The sequence below is a fragment of the Protopterus annectens genome, chromosome 14.part0 (genome assembly GCF_019279795.1).
Source record: "Protopterus annectens isolate FY-2018-M chromosome 14.part0, PAN1.0, whole genome shotgun sequence".
NCBI classification, from domain to species: domain Eukaryota; kingdom Metazoa; phylum Chordata; order Ceratodontiformes; family Protopteridae; genus Protopterus; species Protopterus annectens.
In genome coordinates this window covers 778,809,739-778,835,811 of record NC_056748.1, presented here as the reverse complement: position 1 = coordinate 778,835,811, position 26,073 = coordinate 778,809,739, and the positions used below count along the sequence as shown (strand labels likewise).

The following is a 26,073-nucleotide window of genomic DNA, read 5'->3' as shown; positions in this document are numbered from 1 at the left end:
GTTTTTCATCAAAATGACTATAAATTGTCTGTATTAATTCCAGTATTTAGTTTGTACATCGCTGCAATGAAATATAGTGGTCTATAGTTTTTAGGATGGCTTACAGGTTCACTCAAGCAGGACTATTGTTTTTCCTGTTAACCAGGCTTTTTGTCTGTTCAGGATGTGCATATAAGTAGTTCTTACTCAGGGCTAAATCTTTGTGTAAAGATAATAATTTTAGCCAGAAGTACTGTCTAAGTATTTTTGTTAATCTATTTCCTCTTCTATATTCTTCTAATAGTAGCATTTCTCAACTTAACTGCTTTACAGTTTTCTCTATTTGATGCTTCCATGATGGCATTTTATTTCTTCCTTACACTTCTGTCATTCCTTTGTATTTTTGAGCTAAAAATGTATCTGTTATTAGTTTAGCTGCACAGTAATATATCCTATTTATTCTGTTATATTAGATGAATTTCTGTTAATAATCTTGATTAGTCCATTTGTTTTATCAGATTTCTAACATGTTAGGTCTCATTGTCTTCCTGTATTTTATTTCTTTCATCCTTTTATTATTTCTACCCATCTCTATTAAATCAAGCAATTCTTCCCTAGTATCATTTTCTTCTAAACTGTGGGCACATTCTTTGCTCTCCATTTCCTGCTGGCATTCTACAGAAAGTTCCAGAACATCTTCCTGTGACATATTCTCTTCAGCTTCATCATGCATCGTCCATTGCTTTTTCATATGGGAACTCACTGGCCTATCACTCCACAACATTCCCTGCATCAGAGTTGCAACCGTTTCCTGCTCTTTCCCTTACAGTGCAACTAAAATTCCCTTTTGCACCAGTTTCCTACAGAAGGCTCCAGAGAATCATCATACGGTAAGTGATCAAATGCTTCCCATTCCACCTATTTCTCCTTAATTTGGGGACTCTTTTCTCCAACATGCAGTGACATTACTGGAGTTGCATTTTCTAAACTAAATCCTTCATCTCGCAGGTAATCCACATCTTCAGTTTCCTTTTCTTTAACTTCTCCATTAAATCTTATCTAGTTTCCCTCTTTGTTTTCTTATTTTTTTTACTGTGGAAGTTCCCATATCCAGGTGCCTTTGCCTGTATTTCTCTTCAAATATCTTCAGCGCTGCTTTTTTGTATTGATTAGTTGTGCTTTCTCCTTTGCATAAATATTGCACAATATCACATATCTTTCTTTCCCATATCCATATTTATTCTTCAGATGTCTCCTGCTCCACCTGTTTTTTTTTTCTTAATTTTGGGGCTCCCATTTCCATCAAGCTATGACATATCCATTGTTAGACTTTCTACACTAAATCCTCCACTTCACAAGTTTTCTATTTGTTTAACTTTACTAATCTTCTGTTCTACAGTCCTTCTTTGTGTTCTTAGCTTGTGATGTGAAATGTTCCATATCTGGGTACCTTTGCCTGTATTTCTCTTTGAATATCTTTTGTCTATAGCTTGGACTTTATTCCTAGATGTCAAGACTGTTTTCAATATTATTTTGTTTTCTGAAGTATTCTTTACTGAGTTTTATTTGTATATGTTCACATTCTCACTTTTTAATTTCTCCATATTGTTTGGGTTTCTAATACCATTATGGGAATGGACCCCATTCCTAAGTCAAAGTATGATTAAAGTTCATGAAATTAGTATTGTTTCAATCTTTGATGTCAGCTAGAAATGATCTTTGCAGCACCAGCAATGTGCCCAGTAATGACTCCTTCTGCAGTTCGTATGGGGTTACATGTATTGGTAACATATCTAAATATGATTGTAGATTCTTTTTTATAAGACCTTTTGCTCCCACTACTATTGGAACACTGTATACTTCAGTAGATGATGCCAAAGAATGGCTTAATATTGATCTGTCGGGACAAAACACCAAAAAAAAAAGTAAATATCAAACATTGCTCTTTAACTTTAAACTCGCTTTTGTAGGACTCAAGCATCCCAAAAGCCCAGTGTGAACAGCAAACCCCCACAACCCCAGACTTATATATACCAACTCTGAGATCCCAATGCCATGGAAAAAAGGGAACATTCTGAGAAACTGCAATCTCAGACTTAATATGTGTACTTCCATATTTTTGGACATCCAGTCTCCACATTCCAGGACTCAGCATTGTGAATGCTGGTATTTCAAATGGTTACCCTAAAGAGTAATTCCACTACCAGTCTACTGATAACTATTAATTCTGTTATGTGTAGTTGCTCAAACAGATCTTGTATGTTTTGCTCCTATTGAATAATATTTGGTAGATCTTTTACTATAGAAACCATCTATTGAAATCTTACCATAAATCCAAAATCTTATGAAAGATATAGCTATTTAGAGAGGTTAAAATATCCAGACATCCATGACATAAAAATCAAATCAAAGCAAGATCATTTCAGTGAATCTCAGATTAAATGCAATAAAGGTCTCCATCGGTAAGCCTGCACTTAATGCTAATCTTTGCACAAGACAGCAGTCATATTAATGGCTAACATAAATATGAGTAGTTTTCTGCTCAATGTCATATTTAATGCATACCCCCCCCCCGTAGAACTTAAACATCAGACAAATATACCATTCAAAAATATTTCATTTTCATGTGAACTGCACACTGAAGAAAACATCCTCCTTAAAAAAAATAGCAAGCACGTGGCTTAGTTGCACATACTTTTACTGGAGTCATTCTTACTGCAGCATGAATATTGTGACCATTAATGCAGACAGTATAAATTTTACTTTGATTTCTCTAGTTTTGGTGGTCATCTTTAGCAGTTTGGCTAATAGGCGAATGTTTAAGGGTGTGGGATGAGGCATGGATCTGCAATTTGTATATGTGCGTGTGTGTGTGTATATAAATATATATATAATGGGTCTACTTTTTCTTATCGAAAGCTCATGCTCACACCTTACAGTCCTTCTTGAAAAGAAAAAGTACAACTCCATTTATGTTTAAGTGCACTTAAACAAAAGTGCACTTTTGTGACTACCAGTTCAGTGAACCTGTAATATTAAAACACTGCAGCACCAAAGCAAGCTACAGTGGGGATAAGGGAATATAACTGTTTCCCCACTGTAGTCCGATCTCAGAGTTAGTATATATAAAGTAGTGGAGGTGTGCAAGGGGCTTCCCCCCATGAAAAAATGCCTTTGTAGTGTTTTATTTATTTTTTAATATTACTAGTTCGATGAATCGGAAGTCACAAAAGTGCACTTTCATTTAAGTGCACCTTTCACGTAAATGGGGTCATATTTTTCCTTTTCGAAAGCATAAGCTTTCAATAAGAAAAATTAGACATATATATATATATATATATATATATATATATATATATATATATATAAAACACACACACACATATATATATATATATATATATATATATATATATATATATATATATGTATGTATGTATGGGTCTACTATGTAATCTCGAAATACTGAAATCCCGAAATTCAGTATTTTGAAATTACATAGCCGAAAATCCAAGCACAACTCACAATTCCGAAAGCACACAACCATGCTACACATACAGTACACACATAAACAAACACAAAACTCCCCCCCACAATCAAATAAATGCATCTACAGCATAAATACACACACACACACACACACACACACACACCCTACTTATATATTCTAACTCCGAGATTGCACAAACAGAAACACAAACGAAAATCACACACACACACCTTACAGTCCTTCACGCACACACACACACACACACACACACACACACACACACACACACACACACACACACACACACACACACACACACACACACACACACACACACACACACATCACAGTCACAACACACACTTACACACACTAAAGCCCCTAACCAACACATTTACACACACAAACTTACCTAAATTCAACCGATACATCCACACATTGCACCAGCGGAAGCTGAAATTCAACATCTCCATGCTTTGGGATTTTGAATTTCGTACTTCGGACGGTTTAGGCACTTTGAGTTTTCGGCTATGTTATTTCGAAATACTGAATTTGGGATTTCAGTATTTTGAAATTACATAGTGGATCCGTATGTATATATATTTCCAGAACATTTAAATAAGAGGCCTGCAATAACTATATACAGAGCTAAAACTTGAACTGCTCTATTTGATTACCTTGGTCTTTCTTCCTGAATTTCTCTGATAATGCAGTATATATCTACCTTTCAAAACAGGTACTTACTACAGTATGGTCATAACATAAAATAGCCAGATTTGTTTTCAGATCTCCATACAAATCATCATGCCACCCAAAAATCAATTACATGTCCATCTATAAACAGCAGATTACCATTCCCCCATTTTGTCCAAGAATGTAGCATACTTTTCCCTAACTGCATATATAAAGTACTCAACAGTCCAGTAATCTGTTTATGCTCTGATACGTTCCACTGGGTTTAAAGTGCACTCCCTCCCACAACATACAGCTATACATTCCATCACTCGGTTTACATCTTTTGCATTTTCTCATTTTTTGAAACAATGGCTTGCTCCGGTGACACTGATTAGTTGTTCATGTTTTATTATGCTAACAGGTTATCTCCTTGTTATTCAGCTTTCCTTCACCAGTGGGACTGATGTAGCCTTTTCTGTTTTAATGCCCCTTTTACTCCCTGTGATAATAAGCATCTACCCTCCTGCACTCTTCCCAAGCTTGTTGCAGTTCTTTCCCTTACTTCTGTATTCCTACTCTACTGCAGATTCTTATTCAAATTTCTGCTTGTGCCCTAATCCCTTAACCCTACCTTGCTGCGCTTTTCATAGGCACTCAGATCCTATTTGCCTATTAATATCTATGGTGTTTAAGTCATCTTTAAAAATCAAGTTAAAAAACATAAGCTTACAAAAAAACACTGATCAATAAATGCTAGGAAAAGGAAAAGTAACAATGCTGTTAAAGTATTTTCTTCAGTAAAATGACTATAAACATTGTATTTTAACTCTTTACATATGGATTATAATACAGTATATGGCAAAAAGTCCTACACTAATATTTTTCAGGGCATTTTCAGAAACAGCTTTCTGGATCTTGGAAACTACATACGCCAGACACAAAATATTACCAATGTTTTGATATCTAGAGTTAAGCTTACATATTGCTAGTAGCATTGTTACTGCAATTTGCATTTTGTGATAGCTGTAAAATTATGAAAATTATTTCACTCTGTAAAGTTAATGTGAACAGCATTCATGCCCCTTAAATGGTATTAGTTACAAAGATCAGTGGCAGCTTGGCCCAACATTATTTAAGAGTTCATTTGATCCTATGCAATGGTTATTCATTAATTTTTTGGCAGGATTAATTTAAATAAGAAAACACTGTATAATTTCATCATGACTAACACATAGCTAGTAACATTTTGAGTGCCACACTGCATGGACTATGCAGGGTGTTTTTCAATCTGTCTCCTATTACTATATTTCACATGATTCATCACAGTAAAACAAAGAAGTTCTGAAAATATAAAACATATGGAAACGTATAATAAGTGGGTGGCCATGGTGGTACAGTGGTTATGCCACCTCACAGCAAGAAGTTCTCCGGTTCGATCTTCGGCTGGGGTGCCTTATGTGCGGAGTCTGCATGTCCTCCCTATGGTCGCGTGGGTTTCCTCCGGGTGCTCCGGTTCCCTCCCACATCCCAAAGACATGCTGTAGATGGATTGGACACTCTAAAACTGGACCTAGGTGTGAGTGCGTGCATGTGTGCCTTCTGTGGAAGGTTGGGCACCGGGGCTGGCAACTCGACACCATAAAACTCCACTGCCACTCATGAGCGGACAGGTGATCTGCTGTGGCGACCCCTAACCAGGAAAGAGCCAAAAGAAGAAGAAGAAGATAGAACCCTATAATAAGTAAACAGTGGTTATCTCTCTACAGAGTGTCTTAGATGGCAAAAAATCTTAATTTCATTTTGTTCTCATAAATTGCCCTTTTATCACTTTAACTATTATTAAGGAAGTCAACTCTGACAAATACCAGGAGACCACAAGGCGCTGCTGGTGACAAGCAGAAACACCAAAAAAAAGGTATAAGCAACAATGAGCTGATCCCTGCTACAACCATGCAAGTTAAGCGAATATGCGTACACACCAAGCATGGTTCAAATAAATACAATTATAAGAATGGCCAACAGTACATAAATATGTATGTTTATGTCAACAGTAAAAACTAACTCAACAATTTGCTAGAATATGCTAGGTTAACAAACATTTAGGCACAGGGTAAAATATGACAAAGGAGAATACTCTGATAGCCACCACATTAACAAGCTCCATAAGAGTGGGACCTGCTTAGCCAAACAATTACTCTTCCTTAGAATCACTAGTCACCCAAGGATAGGAGTGTGCTGTGCCCATGCTGGACAAAATAAGGGCAAAAATACTAACACCAAGAGAATGGGTCTCTGTAGCATCTGAGTAACACTTTTGCACCCATGGGTAACAGTACCTAACAATGATGTGGAGTCATGAATGGATTCTAATTCATCAATGTCAATGTAGGGAAGTGGCATTACAAATTATGCGACATGAGGAGAAAAAGGCATGGCCTACGGTAGAAAGATTTATGAGACGCATCAGGTGCTTAAGCTGTTAAAATTCTTTAGATGAAAGAAGGGTGGTTTGGCAGTGGCTGACAGCTTGATCCAAAGCAACAGCCATCATCAGTGTTCAAACCAACTACTTTTGATACATCTCCATCTTAATGCAGCCATAGATAATATAAGGTCACAAATGTCAATCATGTGGCAAAGAAGTCTGAAGCTGGCATGCATCTCGGTCATGGAACTGATGTGTTTTGATAATTGTAGCATAACCAAGGAAGAATAACAGACCATCTGATAAGGAATCTACACTCGCCCACTTCTTGTTTTAATTTTTTCCTATTTTTCCTCCGCCACTGCCTGCCAACCATCACCACACAGCCAAATGGCTTTTTTATTCTCCTTCACTAAAGTGAGGACAGACCAAGATGGATCATCAATAAAGCAGCCATCAGGGATATTTATAATGCCCTAGTCCCACAGCGTATGTTCAGTAACATGTCCAGTATTTGGCATGCAGAGAGTACCAACAAAGATATGTCATTTGCTTCTGCAAATATAACCCTTCAGGAGAGCTCTTCCCCTTTGTAGCCAGCACTCCCATGGGGTCTCCAGTATCCATTTACTGGCCCACCCTACCTCCCAAGGCGAGGTGAGACAGCAAAGTCAATTAGCACCCTACCCCCAACCATGCTATCTCTAGCTTTGCTCTTGAGGTGTATTTCTTGAGAAAACTACTGTTCCAAAGAATAATTTCTGATGAAGTCCTTGACAGAATAAAAAAAAGCGCTCAATTCACTTCAGTTGCCTGAGGTTGTGTTTTTTGCTTTATGTTGAATTTCTTGACAATAACACAACTTGATTATGGCTGGTGAACTGATTGTAATCCTCTGCATTATACATGGATTTCAGAGCAGTTTATTCTCAAGTTTTGCAAAAGAACATAAACTGTGACCACCACAGACCACCAGCAAGAAGCTAAAACAGCTTTAAAAGCTGCAATGTGCTTTATGCTACCACACAAAAATGGCAAGCTGAAGTGTTTAATGGTTTTAAAAATCTGTTAGCCCAAAGGTACACATAGCTACTGGTCACTGTCTGTGTTGTATAGTTGGCATCATGGCTGTAAAGCACTTCATATTCTTACACTTTTTTTTCTGAAACTAGTAGTACATCAGATCAGCTGCAACTCCATGTACTACAAAGAATTATGATTATGTTCCTCTGACCATGGTGTAGTAGTAGTTAACTCCTGATATGGATATCAAGATTAACTTCTCAAACTTTTAACTGATCTGACCTTCATGCAAGTTTCTTGATATCTATATTCAAACATATAGCAGCTTGGTAATGGTCTGACAGTCAATTATAATCCTCTGTTTTTTGGTTAGCAAATTACTATATTTAATTTCATGAGTAATGATCAAAAACGGTAGAACACAGTCAGCTCAAAAGTGCAGAGAAATAAAGACCTAACTAAGGTGCAGGAGACCCAGATTCGAATAGCAACTCTGGTATCTGTAGGATTGTTGCCAGCTCTCCCTCTAAGGGAGTTAGTTGGCTCAGGCTCAACACTTTGATGGCACCTAGTAGGAGCACTGGGTATTTCAAGCATGGAGCATGTGCTGCGTTGTGCAGGAGCAGATACTGCAGGGATATATACAGAGTTACACTCCCTGGGGTAACACCATGCAGCAGAGCTCAGAGAGCTGACAAAGAGAGTTGGTGCTCCACACGGGGAGAGGGTAGGCTAGCCCACAGGGCCATTAAGCTGGCTGGCTCCCTACAACCTGACTCTTATTGCTGAAGTAATGATTGATCTGATTAGGCTTCCCATGTAGGAATACACTGGCCTATTTCTGCTATACTGTCTTTCATATCATACATTTTCTTGAATTTGTTGATTGTCTTTCAAAACTGAGAAGTATTAAAATATTCTCTCTCAACATTTACAAAAACAATATATATACATATATATATATATATATATATATATATATATATATATATATATACAAACCAAAAATCCAGCACTATTATAATTATTTCAACCTATATGGGTAAAATAAATAAATAAAGTTAAGAACACACCATAAGGTACCAAATCTTCTTTAATGGCCGACCAATCTGCCACATCAAACACAAACCTAGGTTTCGCCAACTGGCGTCATCAGTGTGTATTACCGTGAACGTAGAAACCCATTTTATACATTTTTCTTATTGGGCTTCTTAAAGTGACAGGATACCCATTACAACTAGTACTCCTTAAATATAATTAACACAACATAATAGTATATAACACATTTCACACACAACAGCAATGTATATCATATTTTATCACACCTCATCCACAATATTTATTTGACCTCTATTTTTCAAAATCCCTATACTGAACTAAACTTAACTGCCAATGGTCATTTAGTCCTGGTTTGAATAGTGCACCCAAATACACTATCCACATTCTTTCTTTTTGTGTTAAAATTTTATGTTTACGTGCTATAGTTAATTCATTACCTACTACCTTATTGATACCCGGGAATATGACATGGGCCCCGGTATGTACCAATGTTTATATAAAAATCCAGGGAGTCTGGAGCTCAACCACCACAGTACTTTATTGCACAAGCACCACCAATTGAAAGTACAATCACAATGAAACACCGGTTCTCCACCACTGACCTAGGTTTCGTCAAATGACTTCTTCAGAGTGTGTTGAACCAGTATTTAATCCCAATCAATAATTACTCACCAATTACAAACAATTAACACTTCAAATTGAATTATAACAAGTAATCATTGTTAAAAAAACTTTGTTAAAAAGTACTATGTTAAAAACACATATAAATATCACAAAAAACTACCCCACCTAAAATAAAAACTGATTATTAATTGTATGTTTGAACAAATAATACTTATTTTAAATAACTATGTACATTGTATGTAAAATTAGTATTAAATTCATTTATGAAATATTTTTGTATACAATATAAAATATATATATATTATTATGCTTGTAGTATATATGTGTTGAAAATTCTATTTAATTATGTACTATATATTATATTAATTAATTTTGTGTTGTATTTTGTATTTGTTTTTATTAATGTGTTTATCCCAAAATATGCCTTAACCTCAAAAATGGCTTTATTGACACAAACTCGTTCAATCCTGGATATGAGTGTGCATTTAATTTAAATTGCCATTTGATTTCACAAACATCTAAATGAAATTCAGTAACTCTACCTTGTGGATCTTTATCTAATTGTTGTATAATACAAATCTTAAAATGATGATCATTATGTGTTATAATATGCCTTGCCAAGGCATTTGAAGGTTTTTTATGCTGGATATCCAATATGTGTTCCTTTATTCTCTCTCTAAAACACCTACATGTCTTTCCAACATAAAAAGCGGTGCATGACTGACATACGGCAATATATATCACATTTACAGAATAACAATCAAAGTGTCCCATAATATTGATAGGTATATTATTAATAACCAATTTCTTGCCAGTCGGCATGATGTGCCTACACGTCAAACACCTTCCACATTTAAAATTACCTTTAGTCTTATTACTAGTAGTACCATTATTTAATGTACATGTTTCAAACATCTTCTTCAGTGTTAAATCTTTATGAAAAACAAATTTAATTTGCCGAACAGCAAAATCTTGAAATTCCTTTAACCTACAAAAAGATTCCCAATTCTTTTCAATAATCATTCTAACAAATTCAGCATCAGCATTGTAGGTCAAAACAAACAAGAAATTCCCTTTTGATGTAAAATCATCCCTATTTTGTTCCATTGTGCCACTAAAAAGTTCCACCTTATTTTTAAGAATAGGTTGAATAATGCCCTTATCTCTTTTAAAAAGTATCTCATTCATGATCTCATCACATAAGAGTCTGGGGTAACCCTTGTTAAGAAATAGTTGTGCTATATACTCCAATTCAGTTTCGAAATCAGAGACTTCGCTCACCATACAGGCCGCCCTCACCATTTGTCCTTTGACAATAGCTCTTTTTTGGAACTTGGGGTGCCAACTGTCATAATGAAGGTATGAATTGGAGAATGTGGATTCTCTATGTATATTTGAAACCAAGCATCCCTTTTCTTGGACAAATGCTAAACTCACATCTAAATATGCTACTTTATCTTTTTGTATATTGTAAGTGAATTTTAAAAACCAAGCAGTTTGATTAATATAATCAATAAAAGCCTCTAAAACTAACCTTTCACCTTGCCAAATTATAAAAATATTGTCCAAAAAATGTGTATAAAAATTAATAAATGGACGGTATTCACTGTTAAAAACGTAATTATTCTCCCAAAATGCCATTACGTAATTGGCATAAGTGGGGGCACAAGCGGCCCCCATGGCAACACCTGTACTCTGTTTAAAATAACGTTCTTCAAAAAACAAAAAATTGTTGTGTAAGACCAATTCCATTAGTGTCACACAGGTATTTATATCATCCTGATCAAACTTCCCTGTGGCATACAGATGTTCTCCCAACCATGTTAAACAAACATCATGGGGGATTGATGTAAATAAATTGACAACATCAATCGTCACAAAACAACAATTATCTTGAAAATCAACTTTCTTTACTTTCTCCAAAAAATGCCAAGAGTCTTTGGTAATGTAGGAAAAGCTTTTTAACCCTGGCTTCATTTTGTTATCCACAAATTTACTAATAAATGCCACTTTACTTCTTTTTCCATCAACTATTATCAAGACCTTTATGGATTTTAGGTATCCCAAATATTCCACTAACCAAAGGAAAATTGTTATTCATATATTCAAAGTCACTTTCACTAATATTACCCTGAAATAACATGTCTTCTAGCATTACGTCTATCTTTTGATAAGCTGTATTGATTTCATGTTTACTAACCTCAATGTAATTATCTTCATTAAGCATATTAAACATTTCAGAAACATAATCACATTTGTCCACTATAACAACTCCATTGCCCTTGTCGGGCTTCATAATACGAATTGTTTTGGTATTACATAGAAGTTGTATATTCTCAATGTCATCATGTGTCATATTGCAAAAATGACTATATTTTTTATTTAGAAAAAAGTCCCTAATATCAAATTCACACATATTTTCAAATATTTCTGTGATTTTAGTATAAGGTGGATTGAATATACTAGGCCTTTGCAATTGTATGATGTCATTTCCATTGTCACCAAAACCAAAATAAGCTGCTAAATTTAATTTACGAACAAAAAGTTTAAGATCAATCATAATGTCTACTATATTGGCATTTCTACAAGGTACAAAGTTAAAACCTTTGGATAAAGTTTCAACATGTTTTGTCTCAAGAACCAAACTAGAATAATTGTATAATTTATAATCTTTTGCTTTGTTACAAATAATCTTAGGTTTACTTATGGGCCCAACTCAGGTGTAATAACATTAGAACATCGCAAAGGTGAATTGTTCACACTCACATTTTGACTACCTGTTACCAATGAGTCTAAAGATGTCAATTCACTTGATATCATACAGGAATCTGTGTCAGTAACACTATTTAAATGAAAACTTGATTCACTTAATATATTATAACCATTTGTGATTTGTACCAATGTTTGTTGCGTACCCTTTTACAATTAATATCACTAATGTGTAATGCAATTCTTTGTTTTAAACTTAAAGAAGTCTGCCCCACATAGAAGGAAACACATAGCCACACAGCCATATATACCACCAAAATGTGTTGGGTGGTATGGCAGGGTACATTAGATAGATGGCGTCAATTTATGGCTTTTCTTAATGGTAATAGGTATGGTATTCAGTTTAGTGAGAAAATAGACACAAAGTGGAATTTTTGGATGTCATGGTTACAAAGGCTAAGGAAGGAACAGTAAATATAGATTATAGATTATATCGGAAGCCATTTACGAAAAATTCACTGTTGCGAGCCGATAGTAACCACCCCAACCATATCATCATCAATATTCCTCAAGCTCAGTTCAAGACACTTAAACATATATGTAGTCGACAAGAACATTTTCAGGTACAGGCCCAACAGTTGAGATTTAGGTTTTTAGACAGAGGGTACAAAGCCAGAGACGTGGATACAACTATGCATGCGACCAACTCTATGTCAAGATCTCAATTGTTAGAGACCAGAGAGTTACCCCAAAAAGACAATAATCAGGTTATCAGGTTTATTACTAAGTTTGGCAGTAACACCTTTAAAATTAAGAACACAATACAACAATATTGGCATATATTAAAACTGATAGGTTTTTGGGTCCATCAATAGACAATCAGTGTTGGTTTGGATATAGGCGAGGTAAGACCATAGGTGAACATCTAGCAGACTTTAAGAAAAGTAATAAAAATACATCTATAAAATGGGAAAATAAGATAGTTGGTAGTACTTTTTGTGGTCATTGTGTTTACTGTAAGGTGGTCTCAAAAACTAAGCCATTTACCTCTATCAATACAGCAAAGGTATATGATATAAGACATCTAATTACGTCCACTAGCGAGTGGGTGGTACATATGGCTGTGTGTCAATGTGGTTCTTTCTACGTGGGGCAGACTTCTTTAAGTTTAAAACAAAGAACTACATTACACATTAGTGATATTAATTGTAAAAGGGTACGCAGTGCTTTATACAAACATACATTGGTACATACTGGGGCCCATTTCATATTCTGGGTCTATATTAGATAAACGAAAGTTTATCTTACCGAACGCTAACATGAGCGAAAATCCCGGAACCCGAAACCTGAATTGTGAGATCGCAGTACAGTGAAGATGGGAATATTTGTCCTTTCCTCACTGTAGTGCGATCTCGATGTTGGAATATATATTTAGCGGGGGGGGGGGCTCAGCCCCCGACATTTGCAGTTTCGAGTTCCAGGATTTTCAATAATGTCAGTGTTCGGTAAGATAAACTTTCGTTTATCTAATATAGACCCCATATTCCCGGGTATCAATAAGGTAGTAGGGAATTAATTAACTATAGCACATAAACATAAAATTTTAACACAAAAAGAAAGAATGTGGATAGTGTATTTGGGTGTACTATTCAAACCAGGGCTAAATGACCATTGGTAGATAAGTTTAGTTCAGTATAGGGATTTTGAAAAATAGAGGTCAAATAAATATTGTGGGTGAACTGTGATAAAATATGATATACATTGCTGTTGTGTGTGAAATGTGTTATACACTGTTATGGTGTGTTTAATATATTTAAGGAGTACTAGTAGTGGGTATCCTGTCACTTTAAGAAGCCCAATAAGAAAAATGTATAAAATGGGTTTCTATCTTAATAGACACTGATGACGCCAGTGGGCGTGTTTGATGTGGCAGATTGGTCAGCCATTAAAGAAGATTTGGTACCTTATGGTGTGTTCTTAATTTCATTTATTTATTTTACCCATTTGGGATGAAATAATTATAATAGTGCTGGATTCTCGGTTTGTGGATGAATTTACATATCTGGGCACTTCATGCACCGAGCACACACACACACACACACACACACACACACACACACACACACACACACACACACACACACACACACACGCACATTTTTTCAAGCCCTGTAGACATGCAGAACTATTGCTATGGCCCTTTCTACAGCTTTTCAAGATTAGTGTTCATTCACAGATTCTCTTTATCATCAGGATATGGCCCATGAGACACAAATAAATATTTTTAATGTTGTTCCATGGTTATTGCATAGGCTACACTGCTTGTTAATTTCTTTGGTTTATTCTCAGCTCCGTCTTCTAATATGGCTAATCACGTCAGTGACTGTAAACGCAATAGTAGCATTTACTGCTTAGAGTTTGTCATTAACAAATGTTTCTATATACACATATCTGAGAAAGTCCTGCTTTTGTATAGTACCTAGTAGGAGTTATTTTTGTATGTTTCTTGTTTCTCATTAGGCCATTAAAGGAATGGCCATAGATAATCACATGCTAGGTCTGCGAGAGTTGGCACGAGAGCTACAAATGGAAATGCCCAGCATCTTTACAGATGAAACATATCTGATAAGCAATCGCTTCATCCTTTCCACTAGCCAGGTCAGTGAACATGTTATATAGCAGATATAGTTTTTTTTCTCATTTTCTTATAAACCAGAAGGTGATGCATTACAAGAAAAAAATAGCGCTAACCTGTTGATATAGAATCAGCATTTCATTCGTAGCATTGTTTTTCAGAGTACAAGAGAAACTTCAGTTGTGGTTGGGGTGGAGTCACTGAAGGCTGAAACAGCAGGTAACCTGCCAAGAGAAGAGACTGATCAGTAAAAACAAAATGAAAACCCCAACAAAGCTAGAACTTCCACTGAGTGACCTCCCAAATCTCTTGTATCAGAGGCACATGGGATATATGCAAATGATCCTTATGACCATCAGGTGTTTCAGCTAATTGGCGATTCTGAATGCCCATGACTTGTTCATAAGGATCATTTGCATATATCCCATGTGCCTTTGATACAAAAGGTTTGGGAGGTCACTCAGTGGAAGTTCTAGCTTTGCTGGAGTTTTTATTTTGTTTTTGATGATTGTTTTTTCAGTGACGTTCTCACTCATTGTTTTAGTTTGTTGAAAGAGAAGAGACTAAGGAAATGAAGATGTAGCAGCAATGCTTAGTGATTGGTGCATATGTTTACTGCCACCCCAGGGTCTCACCAAAACTAGTCAATACCCCACCTTAAATGTATGATTACAGTCAGGAGATTGTGAACAGATATTTAGCCAAAATTAGTGCAGAGGAAAGCCATTGTGGCCTTTGTTTTACTTAATATAATCATGTTTGAGGTCACATTTAGTCAAAGAAAATATAAATGCAAATGCATAAAAATTCCAATTCTTCAGTCAGTTCAGACAAATGCACCAATTTTGAAATATTATGCTGAGTCAGACTTGCATGATTCAAACAGTTGCATTTTGAGAGAAATTATTTATATTATGACAATTTTGTTGGCCTTTCTAAGTCACATAGTAATACCTTGTTTTTTAAAGACAGAAAAAAGATGAACTGCAGATCTGACTTTATAGCTACAGATCAGCTGCAAAGAACTTTAAACACTGATGAAGATTTCAAGACACCAATGAGTTCTATTCATCAAGGTGAAGGGATACTGCCCCAGAGGTATGGTTAGCTAGTGGAGTTGGGTTTTGTTGAAATTAATGGAGAAAGCAAGCAACACAATCAGTACAACATAAGTGGTAGAAAGTACAGTTATATTACATGCTACTTCACAGTTATCAAGAGGCAAGAAGTGGAAGTCCTAGAGCAGATGTGAGTCAAGCACATCTGTCTAAGAAGGAACCACTCTTCTCAGCAGGCAATCTATGTGTGATCATATAAACCAATTGTTTCTGCAGATCATACCACCGTGCACAAATGTTTGGGGAAGATCATGTCTGGCCCATGATATCTAGCCATGAACTGCAGGCAGCCCTGTGCATCTGCCTATCTCAGTCTCCACCTCTTTACATATTTGCTCCAGTCTGCTTTAAGTCCCCCGTGTACATCTATAATCTACCACTGCCTTCTCCACCAGTGAAATACAAGGTCCAACCACCCTTTGATGATGTAATATTTCGCAATGTAGTCTTAAATCTACCCCCTCATTTAGTCACTATGCCCCTGCCTCCTCTGCCTCCCTTGTCTCCACCTTCAGTTCTCTGTCAGCTGCCTAATTGTTGGTGCAATGCCTCCATACTATGTTTCCTCCACTTTGTACATTCCTCATCATATAAGATATTTCCATTTAGTTTGTGCTGTGCATTTTCTTTAACATCTTTTTAACTATATTCCTCACAATGGCTTCCACCAATACAAACAAAACTAATCAGCCTACATTATGCATTTCTGAATCCAACAGTAACAGAAAAGTTGAAGTAATTCATTTATTTATTTATTTTTATTTTACATTTTTTAATCGGGTAGTGTCCGGCTGGGCAAGTAGCCCATTTTCATTGGAGACTCAGGGAAAAAAGCTCCATAACAATAGTACAAACAGATAACAAAGATTTACAAAGAATATACAAAAAGTTTTAACAGTTGCCTATAATCACAATTTACAAAAAGAGTCTGTAAACAGAAAACATGACATTTCCTGACCCTTACTACAGACAGTAATATGAAACTCACTAGATACATAACTAAAATAAATGATTGTGGTATTTTCGTTTGGTAGAAGCCAGACAAGGAGAAGATAGCAGAAAAGAAACATTTGGTTAATGGCATTTAACCTAGGCATATGGCTAGATTCTGTACTAAAAACTTTTTGTTTCTAATCCTTTTTAACTACACACAAGTGAAAAAATATTCTCCCCTCTAGGAATGCATGACTATTGGGAAAATGTGTTCCTTTTCTGGACCTGAACAAGGCCATCCAATTTTCACCTTAGGCTTGCCAGAAAATACCAAACATGTCAAATTATTCACCTGTAAATATATTTATGTCAGATGCCCTCTTAAGCAGTGGATTATATTATTAAGCTGCTATTTTCATATGTCTCTGTAATTCAAACCATTTCCACCCAGACCAAAAAGACTCAAATATGAAACCTTAATATTTTTTTAAATTACTTGATAAATGGAAAACCATCTGGATTAAGCCATAATCAGTCTCAGCCTATGGAAAACGGTCTCTTGTACCCCAAATGCCAGTCCTATAGAAATGACCACAATACAAAATATGTCCAGAATCACTGTTTTTGGAGGGGGGAGCTAATTACATGTCTACTTTAAGAAATTGGTTAAATATATTCATTATCGATAGCATAATATATGTGTGGAGTCTGCATGTCCTCCCCGCGGTCAAGTGACGCTAAAGACATGCAGGTAGATGCGAGCGTGAATAGGCGTGCCTTCTTTGAAGATTGGGTGTCGGGCTGGCAACTCAGCACTGTAAAAATCCACTGCCAATCATGAGCAGACCGGAGTTCCGTTGTGACGACCCCTAACCGGGAAAAGCCGAAAGACTTTTATCGATAGCACAATATATATATATATATATATATATATATGTATATATATATATATATATATATATATATATATATATATATATATATATATATATATATATATATATATATATATATATATATATATATATAATATATATATATATATATGTGTGTATGTATTATAAAATGTTTTCAAGATGTGAAGACTATATGATCTAAGGGTATTTTTTACATGAGATATGAAACATTTTGGCCTTTCTTCTAATTTATGTGCAAATAATGTAATTAACAGTCAAAACGCCTCTGGTTCACTAGGTGAATGAGACTTGACCAGTGGTCATAAAACTGGATATTGTTCATGAAACACCAGTATAAACAGGCAAATCATTAGCTCTTCCATAATGAAGCAAGGGTTTGAGAATTACTTAAAAAACAGCAAAGTGGTAGAAATTTGGGGAAATGTACTTCAAGTAAAAACAAACATCTGTTCTGGATGGGCACAACAGCATGCAGCATACACTGCTGAACTTGCATGCTGAAGCCAGCAAAGGACAATAGGGACTTAAAAAAATATAGCCCTATCAATGATGCCTCTCTAATTTTATTGTTCAAGAATTCTAGAGAAAGACAAAACTGGGAGTGGGGAACAAGAAAATCAGGGATAATTTCTAAATGATATTCAATTAAAATTAATACAACAGGTTTTGCATCCACATGCATTTGTTGACTTTGTCGGTGGCTTTGAAATTGCCCGTCCCTCTTGTAGATTTGTATTTGGATACTCCTTCTGGGCCCATCTCATTTGCTCACTCAACTGAGTGCAATGAGATCATATTCTGATTTCAGGCACTCCTACTGTGTACAAAGAGAGCATTTGGGAAGGACAACCCCTGTAGCCTCTTAATCCTGCTCTGTTCCCTCCCTCAAAAAAAAAATAAATAAATACATAAAATATATATATATCTTATTCATCTGCTCTTACTGTAACTGTCTTAGTTGCTCTTCTGCGTGCTGTTATCTGTTCAGTCGCTCTTACTCTGCACTTATTACTGCTTGTTAGTAGCCTTCTAATTTACTGCCTTCTGCACTTGTTTTTTAGTCATTTGTTAATTTAATTGCATTTATTTGAACTGTATTTGCTGTAATGTTGCTACACTCTCGGGTGTGCTGGCCTGTACTACAATTTGAATTGTATTCACTGCTGTTTTAGCTGCTTTTCTGTAACAAAAAAATAAATAAATTCTAAGCTTGTTTCCTGCCTTTCCTGTAACTAGTCAAGTCCAGATACAGACTTGCAGTATCCAGGACTGTTGGTAAGCTTCTGAGCCCCTCAAGCCTTTCTGTGTTGGAGGGAAGCCTTCTAGCTAATCAGTGGGAGTGGTAAGCACTAGGTAGCCTATCTACCATGGGAAGAGAGAGTTTTGGCCCTGAAATTGTAGTTCATTGGCCGTTTGGGCAGTTTTTCCATCTCTTTCTACTTTCTGGTTAAAAGCCCCTTTTGCGTTTGGTCCCCTCCTTTCCTATAACTAATGTAGTCCAGGTACAGATTTGCTGTATCCAGGACTGTTGGTAAGCTTCTGAGCCCCCCAAGCCCTTCTGTGTTGGAGAGAAGACTTCTAGCTTATCAGTGGGAGTAGTAAGCACTAGGTAACCTATCCACCACAGGAGGAGTGGTTTCTGGCCCAGAAAATTTTTTTTATTTATTTTACATTTGTTGACCGGGATAGTCCGACTGGATGCATGTCCATTTTCAGCAGGGGCCCAGGGAGAAAAGCTCCAAGGGTAAGCAGATACAGCATTACATAATACCAGCATTACATATTACAAACAGACTGTTTACAGAGATTACATAAGTAAGCAAGCTAAACAAGTTCCACAGGTTAGAGTTAATCCCGAGCGCAAGTCAGGATTAAATTAAATTACACAATAAACTGGTTAACAGATTTTTACACATTTTCGAGAGAGTTAGACAGCCTTGATACATTGACATAGCCAGTTAAGTGACAAATGTTGTTTGAGTCTAGTTTTAAATTGACCTAAGGTGGAAAGTAAGGTAATATCAGCTGGAAGAGAGTTCCAGAATCTACTTACAGAGTTTGCAAAGAGAGAGTCATTGGCTGTGTTATTAATTTTGCTAGTCTGAATTAGTAGTTTGTTAGAGGATCGAATTAAGTGCAGGAGTATTGTCTGGATTATAGAGGATTTTATAGGCCATAATCAGTTGGTTATACTGGATTAGGCTGGGTAGTTCAAGCCACCCAAGCTGATTTAGACTGATGCAATGATGTGTCCTAAAAGGCAACCCAGTGGCAAACCTGGCAATGTGGTTGTAGAAAATTGAGAGTTTATTAAGGACAGTCTTGTTTAAATTCGAGAGTAGAGGGGATGCATACAGAACGGTTGAAAGAAGGTGAGAGTGAGCTATGGCAATTTTAGCTGGAGGGGTTAGGAAGGCTTTTATTCTGTAGTGACCCTAGTTTTTTATTGATGGTTTTGATAGTTTGGTTAACATGTAGATCGAATTTTAGATTATTGTCTATGATGACACCTAATAGTTTAGTAGAGGAGTCAGGGGAGATTATTGTGCCATCATTTGAATTTATTGTAAAGGTGAAAGCGGTAGACCTACGTGTTGGTGAAAATAGCATTTTAGTTTTTTTTGGGGATTTACGATCAGACAACGTTCAGAAAGCCAGTTTTCTATTGTATTAAAGGTGGTCTGGGTAGCTGACCATAACTCTACTGGAGATGTGGCTGAGCAAATCAGAGTAGAGTCAACAGCATATTGGATACAGCTGACTTTTGGGATGACAGTATAAAGGTCTTTAATGAAGATGGAGAACAGCATGGGCCCTAGTATAGAGCCTTGTGGTACTCCAAGGGTGTTAGGTAGAAGGTTAGAGAGTTTGTTCTGCCAGAGGACAGCCTGCTGTTGACCATTCAGGTAGGATTGAAACCATTGAAGGGCTCTAGTCTCTAGACAGAATGTTTGCAGGGTGTGGATTAAAAGTTGGTGATCAACCATATTGAATGCCTTGGAATTATAGTTTATTGGCCCTTTGGGAAGCTTTTCTATCTCTTTCAACCTTCTGATTTAAAAGCCTGTGTTTGCGCTTATTTCCTGCCTTTCCTGTTACTAGTCTAGTCCAGGTACAGATTTGCTGTATCCAGGACTCTTTGTAAGCTTCTGAGCCCCCCCCAAGCCTTTCCGTGTTGGAGGGAAGCCTTCTAGCTTATCAGTGGGAGTGGTAAGCAACAGGTAGCCTATCTACCACAAGAGGAGTGGTCCTTGGCCCAGAAATTGTAGCTATTCACTGTTTGAGCAGTTTTTTTCCATCTCTTTCAACTTTCTGGTTTGAAAGCCGCACTTGTGCCGGTTTCCCGCCTTTCCTGTAACTAGCCTAGTCCGGTTACAGAGTTGCTGGATCCAGGATTGTTAGTAAGCTTCTGAGCCCCCCAAGCCTTTCTGTGTTGGCGGGAAGCCTTCTAGCTTATCGGTGGGAGTGGTAAGCATTAGGTAGCCTATCCTTCATGGGAAGACTGAGTTTTGGCCCAGAAATTGTAGTTTATTTGGCCATTTGGGCAGTTTTCCATCTCTTTCAACTTACTTGCTTAAAAGCCTACGTTTGTACTTGTTCCCCGCCTTTCCTGTAACTAGTCTAGTCCAGGTACAGATTTGCTGTATTCAGGACTCTTTGTAAGCTTCTGAGCCCCCCAAGCCTTTCTGTGTTGGAGGAAAGCCTTCTAGCTTATCAGTGGGAGTGGTAAGCACTAGGTAGCCTGTATACCATGAGAGGAGATGTTCTTGGCCCAGAAATTGTAGTTTATTGACCATTTGGACAGTTTGTCCGTCTCTTTCAACTTTCTGGTTTAAAAGACCACATCTGCACTTGTTTCCCATCTTTCCTGTAACTAACCTACTGGGTAGCACTAGAAAGCATTAAATTGATAGAAGCCTTCTAGCTTAGAAGAGAGACTTTTGAGTGATTAAGTATCAGTTTTCTATACTTTCTTGCTGTACTTAACTGTTTTCCGCCTAAACGCAGATTTTCCAGCATTTATTGTGATTTAAAAGCTTGTTTTTTTCACATATTGTACTTATTTGACTGCCTGCACTTTTAAAAAGTTGTTTTTGTTTAAATAATTTGTTTAACTTTTGTAGGCTACACACTAATGTGCGATAGCCTTTTCTGATCGTTTGTAGTTGTTTAAAGCTGTTTTAAGTGTATTTATTTTACTGTTTTTGCCTTATCTTTAAAAAAAAAAATTCCTTGTTTCCCGCCTTTCTAAGCTAGTATAGTCCAGTTTTCAGGCTAGTGCTGAATTCAGGGTTGTGATAGTAGCTTCTGAGTTGCCCATACCTTACTTGGATAGAAGGAAGTTTCTCAGTTCGCCTGTGAGAGAGGGGAGCTTTGAGCAACCTATCTGTCCCTGGAGGAGTGGTTCCAGCCCAGAAGTTAGTAGTTTATTGGCCATTTTTGGCTAATTTCTATCTCTTTCATTTCCCTACTATAAAAACCGTGTTTGCACTGTTTTGCGCACTGGACAGTGCCAGTTAGCTATGGTTAAATTATTCCTGGCTCCACTAAGTCTCCTCTTCAGTTTTTCCCTTGAAACTAGTCTAACTCTCAACCTAAGCACTCAAAAAGCATCTTACAGCCCAGCACTTGCTCAGACCTAATAGCAAGCACTAATATACCCTGACACTGATTGCCCAGCAGGGCAAGGCTCTTTATTCACCCCTCACCAACCAAGCGACTAAGCAGCCCACCCTACTATTCAGGCATGACCAAAGTGCAACTTCAGGTGCACTCTCCAGTCCAGCTGGTGAATCTAGGTATCCTGAGGCAATGTTACAACTGCCTCATGTACACAGACAACCCTCTCCTCCTTCCACAAAACACTAACATATGCGAGAGATGCAATTATACAGCCAAACTGGAAGCTAAGCTGTCTCCACCCAAGACTGGAACAGACAGTCAAGAGGAGAAGGTTAACACTTGCACCACACCTCCAGCCGCACATAGACGTACTAAAACAGCACTGGCAAAAAATACACATAAATACACAAAATCATATTCGGAGGACCTAAATAAAAACCTTCAAAAGCATCAAAGACCTCCAAAGCAGACACCCAAACAACGTGCACCTCCCGTCACAAACCAGACAACACATAAAACACAAAATCAGTGTGCCGCACAATCACAGCCCTTAAGGTTAAATAACATACCTAACACACTAGTAATAGGTGACTCTATAGTCAGACACGCTGACGTTCCACTCACTAGCCAGAATCCGCCATGTAACACAAGCACTCAGGTCACTCCAGAACAAGTACAAATATGACTCTGTCATTGTTCATGTTGGTGTAAATGACCTGAGACGTACCTCCCTGGACTACATGAAAAGAGACATGGAAGAGGTCTCTGATCATGTAGCTCAGGCTGGTATGACCCTGACCCTGAGTACCATCCTGCCCTCAGCAAGAATGATACCTCAGTATAAAGAAAAAAATGATCAATTTCAACAATTGTCTAAGCTTCTGGTGTCATTCAAAGGGGATCCAGTGTCTGTCAGCCTGGGACGACATGCTCGACAAGCCGCGTTGCTTCACAAGAGACGGCTTGCACCTGTCACCCCTAGGTTTTCGAATACTGGCCAAGGCTCTTGCTGCCCTCATAGTGTCTTTTTTTAGGCAAGGCTCAAAAGTCAAACCCATCTCAGTAAACAGCACAATTAACAAAAAACTGAGGGTTATGCTACTCAACGCCATGAGTTTAAATCTCAAAATGCACACGCTCGAAGCACTCCTCAGTATGGAGAATGTCGACATCTGTGCAGTAACTGAAACCTGGTTCAAGGCTCCAGAGAGCACCCCAGCACTACCAGGCTACAACTCATATCACATGTTTCGGCCACAGAACACGGACTGAAACACAAAAGGAGGGGGTGTATCCATATCCATCAAAGATACCTACACCTCCAGGTTAGTGGCGCAACATGATACCTCTGAGATCATCCATGTGCAACTAACATCGGGCAAATCTGCAATGCAAATTGTGACCTGCTACAGATCACCCTCCATGACCTAGGACCACCACTCCACCTTTCTGGAAACACTGGAAAACATGAAGGTCCTACCGAACACCCTGATATTGGATGATTTCAATTACCCTACCATTCACTGGGAAAACTACTCGAGTACAAATTCCCAGGCCCAGCGCTTCATGCAATTCATCAACTCAAATGCCCTGGATCAGCTTGTAAACTCCCCTACCAGAGGTTAAAACATATTGGACCTGGTCATCACCAACATGGGCGACAGGTGTTCTACACCAGTGGTCAACCCATCACTGGTTAGATCAGACCATAAACTAATCACTCTGGATGTCCACACCTCGCCACCACCCCCAACTAAGGAAACCACAGTAAAAAACTTTTCTAAAGCAAACTTCACCTTACTTAAGACAGAGGTGGTAAGTTTCACAGCCCCCACTCTAAAGGATAATGCTGCCCAACATACAGAAACCTTTACAAATGCACTCTGAGCGCCTACAAGGATGCATGGATCATGCCATCCCTAGCAAAACCAAGACTCACTCCTCTAAGAGAAGGAAACCAGTTTGATGGACCCCTGCAATAAACAGGCTATACAATAGAAGGAGGAAACTAGTTCAGAAAAAAAGCAAATACCAAGAAGGAAAGTCATCCCTGATCAGTATCAGTAAGAAACTAAGGTCCCTCATGAAATCATCCAAGGCTAACTTCGAAAGAAAAATAGCCAAGGATTCAAAAGATAACCACAAAGCCTTCTTTATCTATGTTAAGAATCTAAGTGGCAGCTTGCAGATATGCACTGAACTAGTGCAAAATAGCACAAAATACACTGAACCTACTGATATTGCCAACATCCTGGCAGATAGATTCAGTGCAAACTTCACCCCCCCTTTCATCTCCAAAAGGGCCCACAACAATACCGGAAAAGTGTAGTGTCCCAAAAATCACAGACGCACAGGTGAAAACAGCCCTTTCAAAAGCCAAAAACACATTGTCAGTGGGACCAGATGGTGTCCCAGGCTGCGTCTTGCACGAACTACAGAACAAACTAACCCCCCACCTAAACACGCTGTTCAACCTCAGCCTCTCCACAGGCTACATGCCCATAGAATGGTGCACAGCAACGGTTATTCATCTCCACAAAGGAGGGGCCACAACTGACCCTGGTAACTATCACCCCATAAGCCTGACTAGCCTGGTCTGCAAGGCTATGGAGTGCATCATCATGGAACTCATTGGCTTTGTTAAGGGCAGATCATGCTTACTAAACCTGGTTAACTTCTTTGAGACAGTCACCAAGGCCATAGATGAGGGAAAGGTGGTTCACACAGCCTACCTTGACCTTGCCAAGTCTTTCAACACCATTCCCCACTCGGGTATTACAGAAAAACTGACCAGCCTGAACATAAACCCCTATGTCACAAGATGGGTTGCCAACTGGCTTACAGACAGAACTCACACGGTAAGCATAGCGGGCTCCAGATAAGTTCATAGGTAGGTACTAGGCTATCTGCCCGAGGGCATTTATAAGCCTAGCCAAAGTGTGTCGGCTTTCGCTGCCCCATTGATTAATTAACTGATCCTCTGTCAAGCAGAGCCAATGAAGTGATCCCAGGGGTGTATTTTCTGTTACCCATCCACTCGGCAAGGTTCTAATTGAAGATTATTAGTGAGGGGCTCTGCCTGATGTAATTTGGAATTTTGTTCCAAAGCATGGGGAGTCTCTGTGACAGGAATCTATCCCTCCAGAATGTTCTATTTATTGTTGTGGCAAGGTTTACCTCACTAGAGCGCGTGGCTCGCAGTGACTCGGATTTCTTTAGGTGGAGCATGTCCATCAATTCTGAGTTGGACATAGCTTTGTAAGTCAGGCAGAGATCACCTCTGAGTAAGCGATATGCCACTGAGTACAGCCAGAGTTTTTTCAGTCAGGCTGCATAGGACATATGTTTGAGACCAGTAATTCTTTTGGTGAGGTACTTTTGTGGTCTTTCCAACTGTTGGAAGTGTCTTGTGAGGTACATCCCAAATGGGGCATTGTACTCTATGATGGGTCTAATGAGTGACGAGTAGAGGGGCACTATAATCTCTTTATTTCTAGATGCGAACCCTTTAGTAATTAGATGGGCCACATAGAAGAATTTCCTAACTACTTTGGCAATATGATTGTCAAAGGAGAGATTTCTATCTACCTGGGTCCCCAGATCTCTTATTACCTCTTCTGTATTAAGGGGGCTGTCACCTATATGGTAATTCGTGGGTGTTTTGTTTTTCCCAAACGGGATGACTATGCATTTTTTGGCATTTAGCTTGAGGCCATGACTTTGACACCAGGTGTCCATCTCAGTAAGGCCCTTTTGGAGGATGTCCATGTCAGCCAGAGAGTCAATTATGGCTCCCAGTTTGCAGTCATCAGCGAACTTGGTTAGTCATAGTCCTCCTGTGTTTGCCTGTACTTCTGAGAAGT

General features: G+C 37.9%; 1 protein-coding gene across 2 annotated transcripts in view; it reads left to right on the top strand.

Moving 5' to 3' along the window:
- The window catches only part of CHAT (choline O-acetyltransferase), a 683,939-nt gene that overhangs the window by 618,990 nt on the left and 38,876 nt on the right, over window positions 1–26,073 (top strand). The window contains exon 14 of one of the 2 annotated variants that reach the window (XM_044056518.1): window positions 14,505–14,642. The exons of the other annotated variant lie outside the window; for it this stretch is intronic. Coding sequence (XP_043912453.1) covers window positions 14,505–14,642 — 138 coding nt within the window. The remainder of the gene's footprint in view (window positions 1–14,504; window positions 14,643–26,073) is intronic. 2 annotated transcript variants of the gene reach the window in all.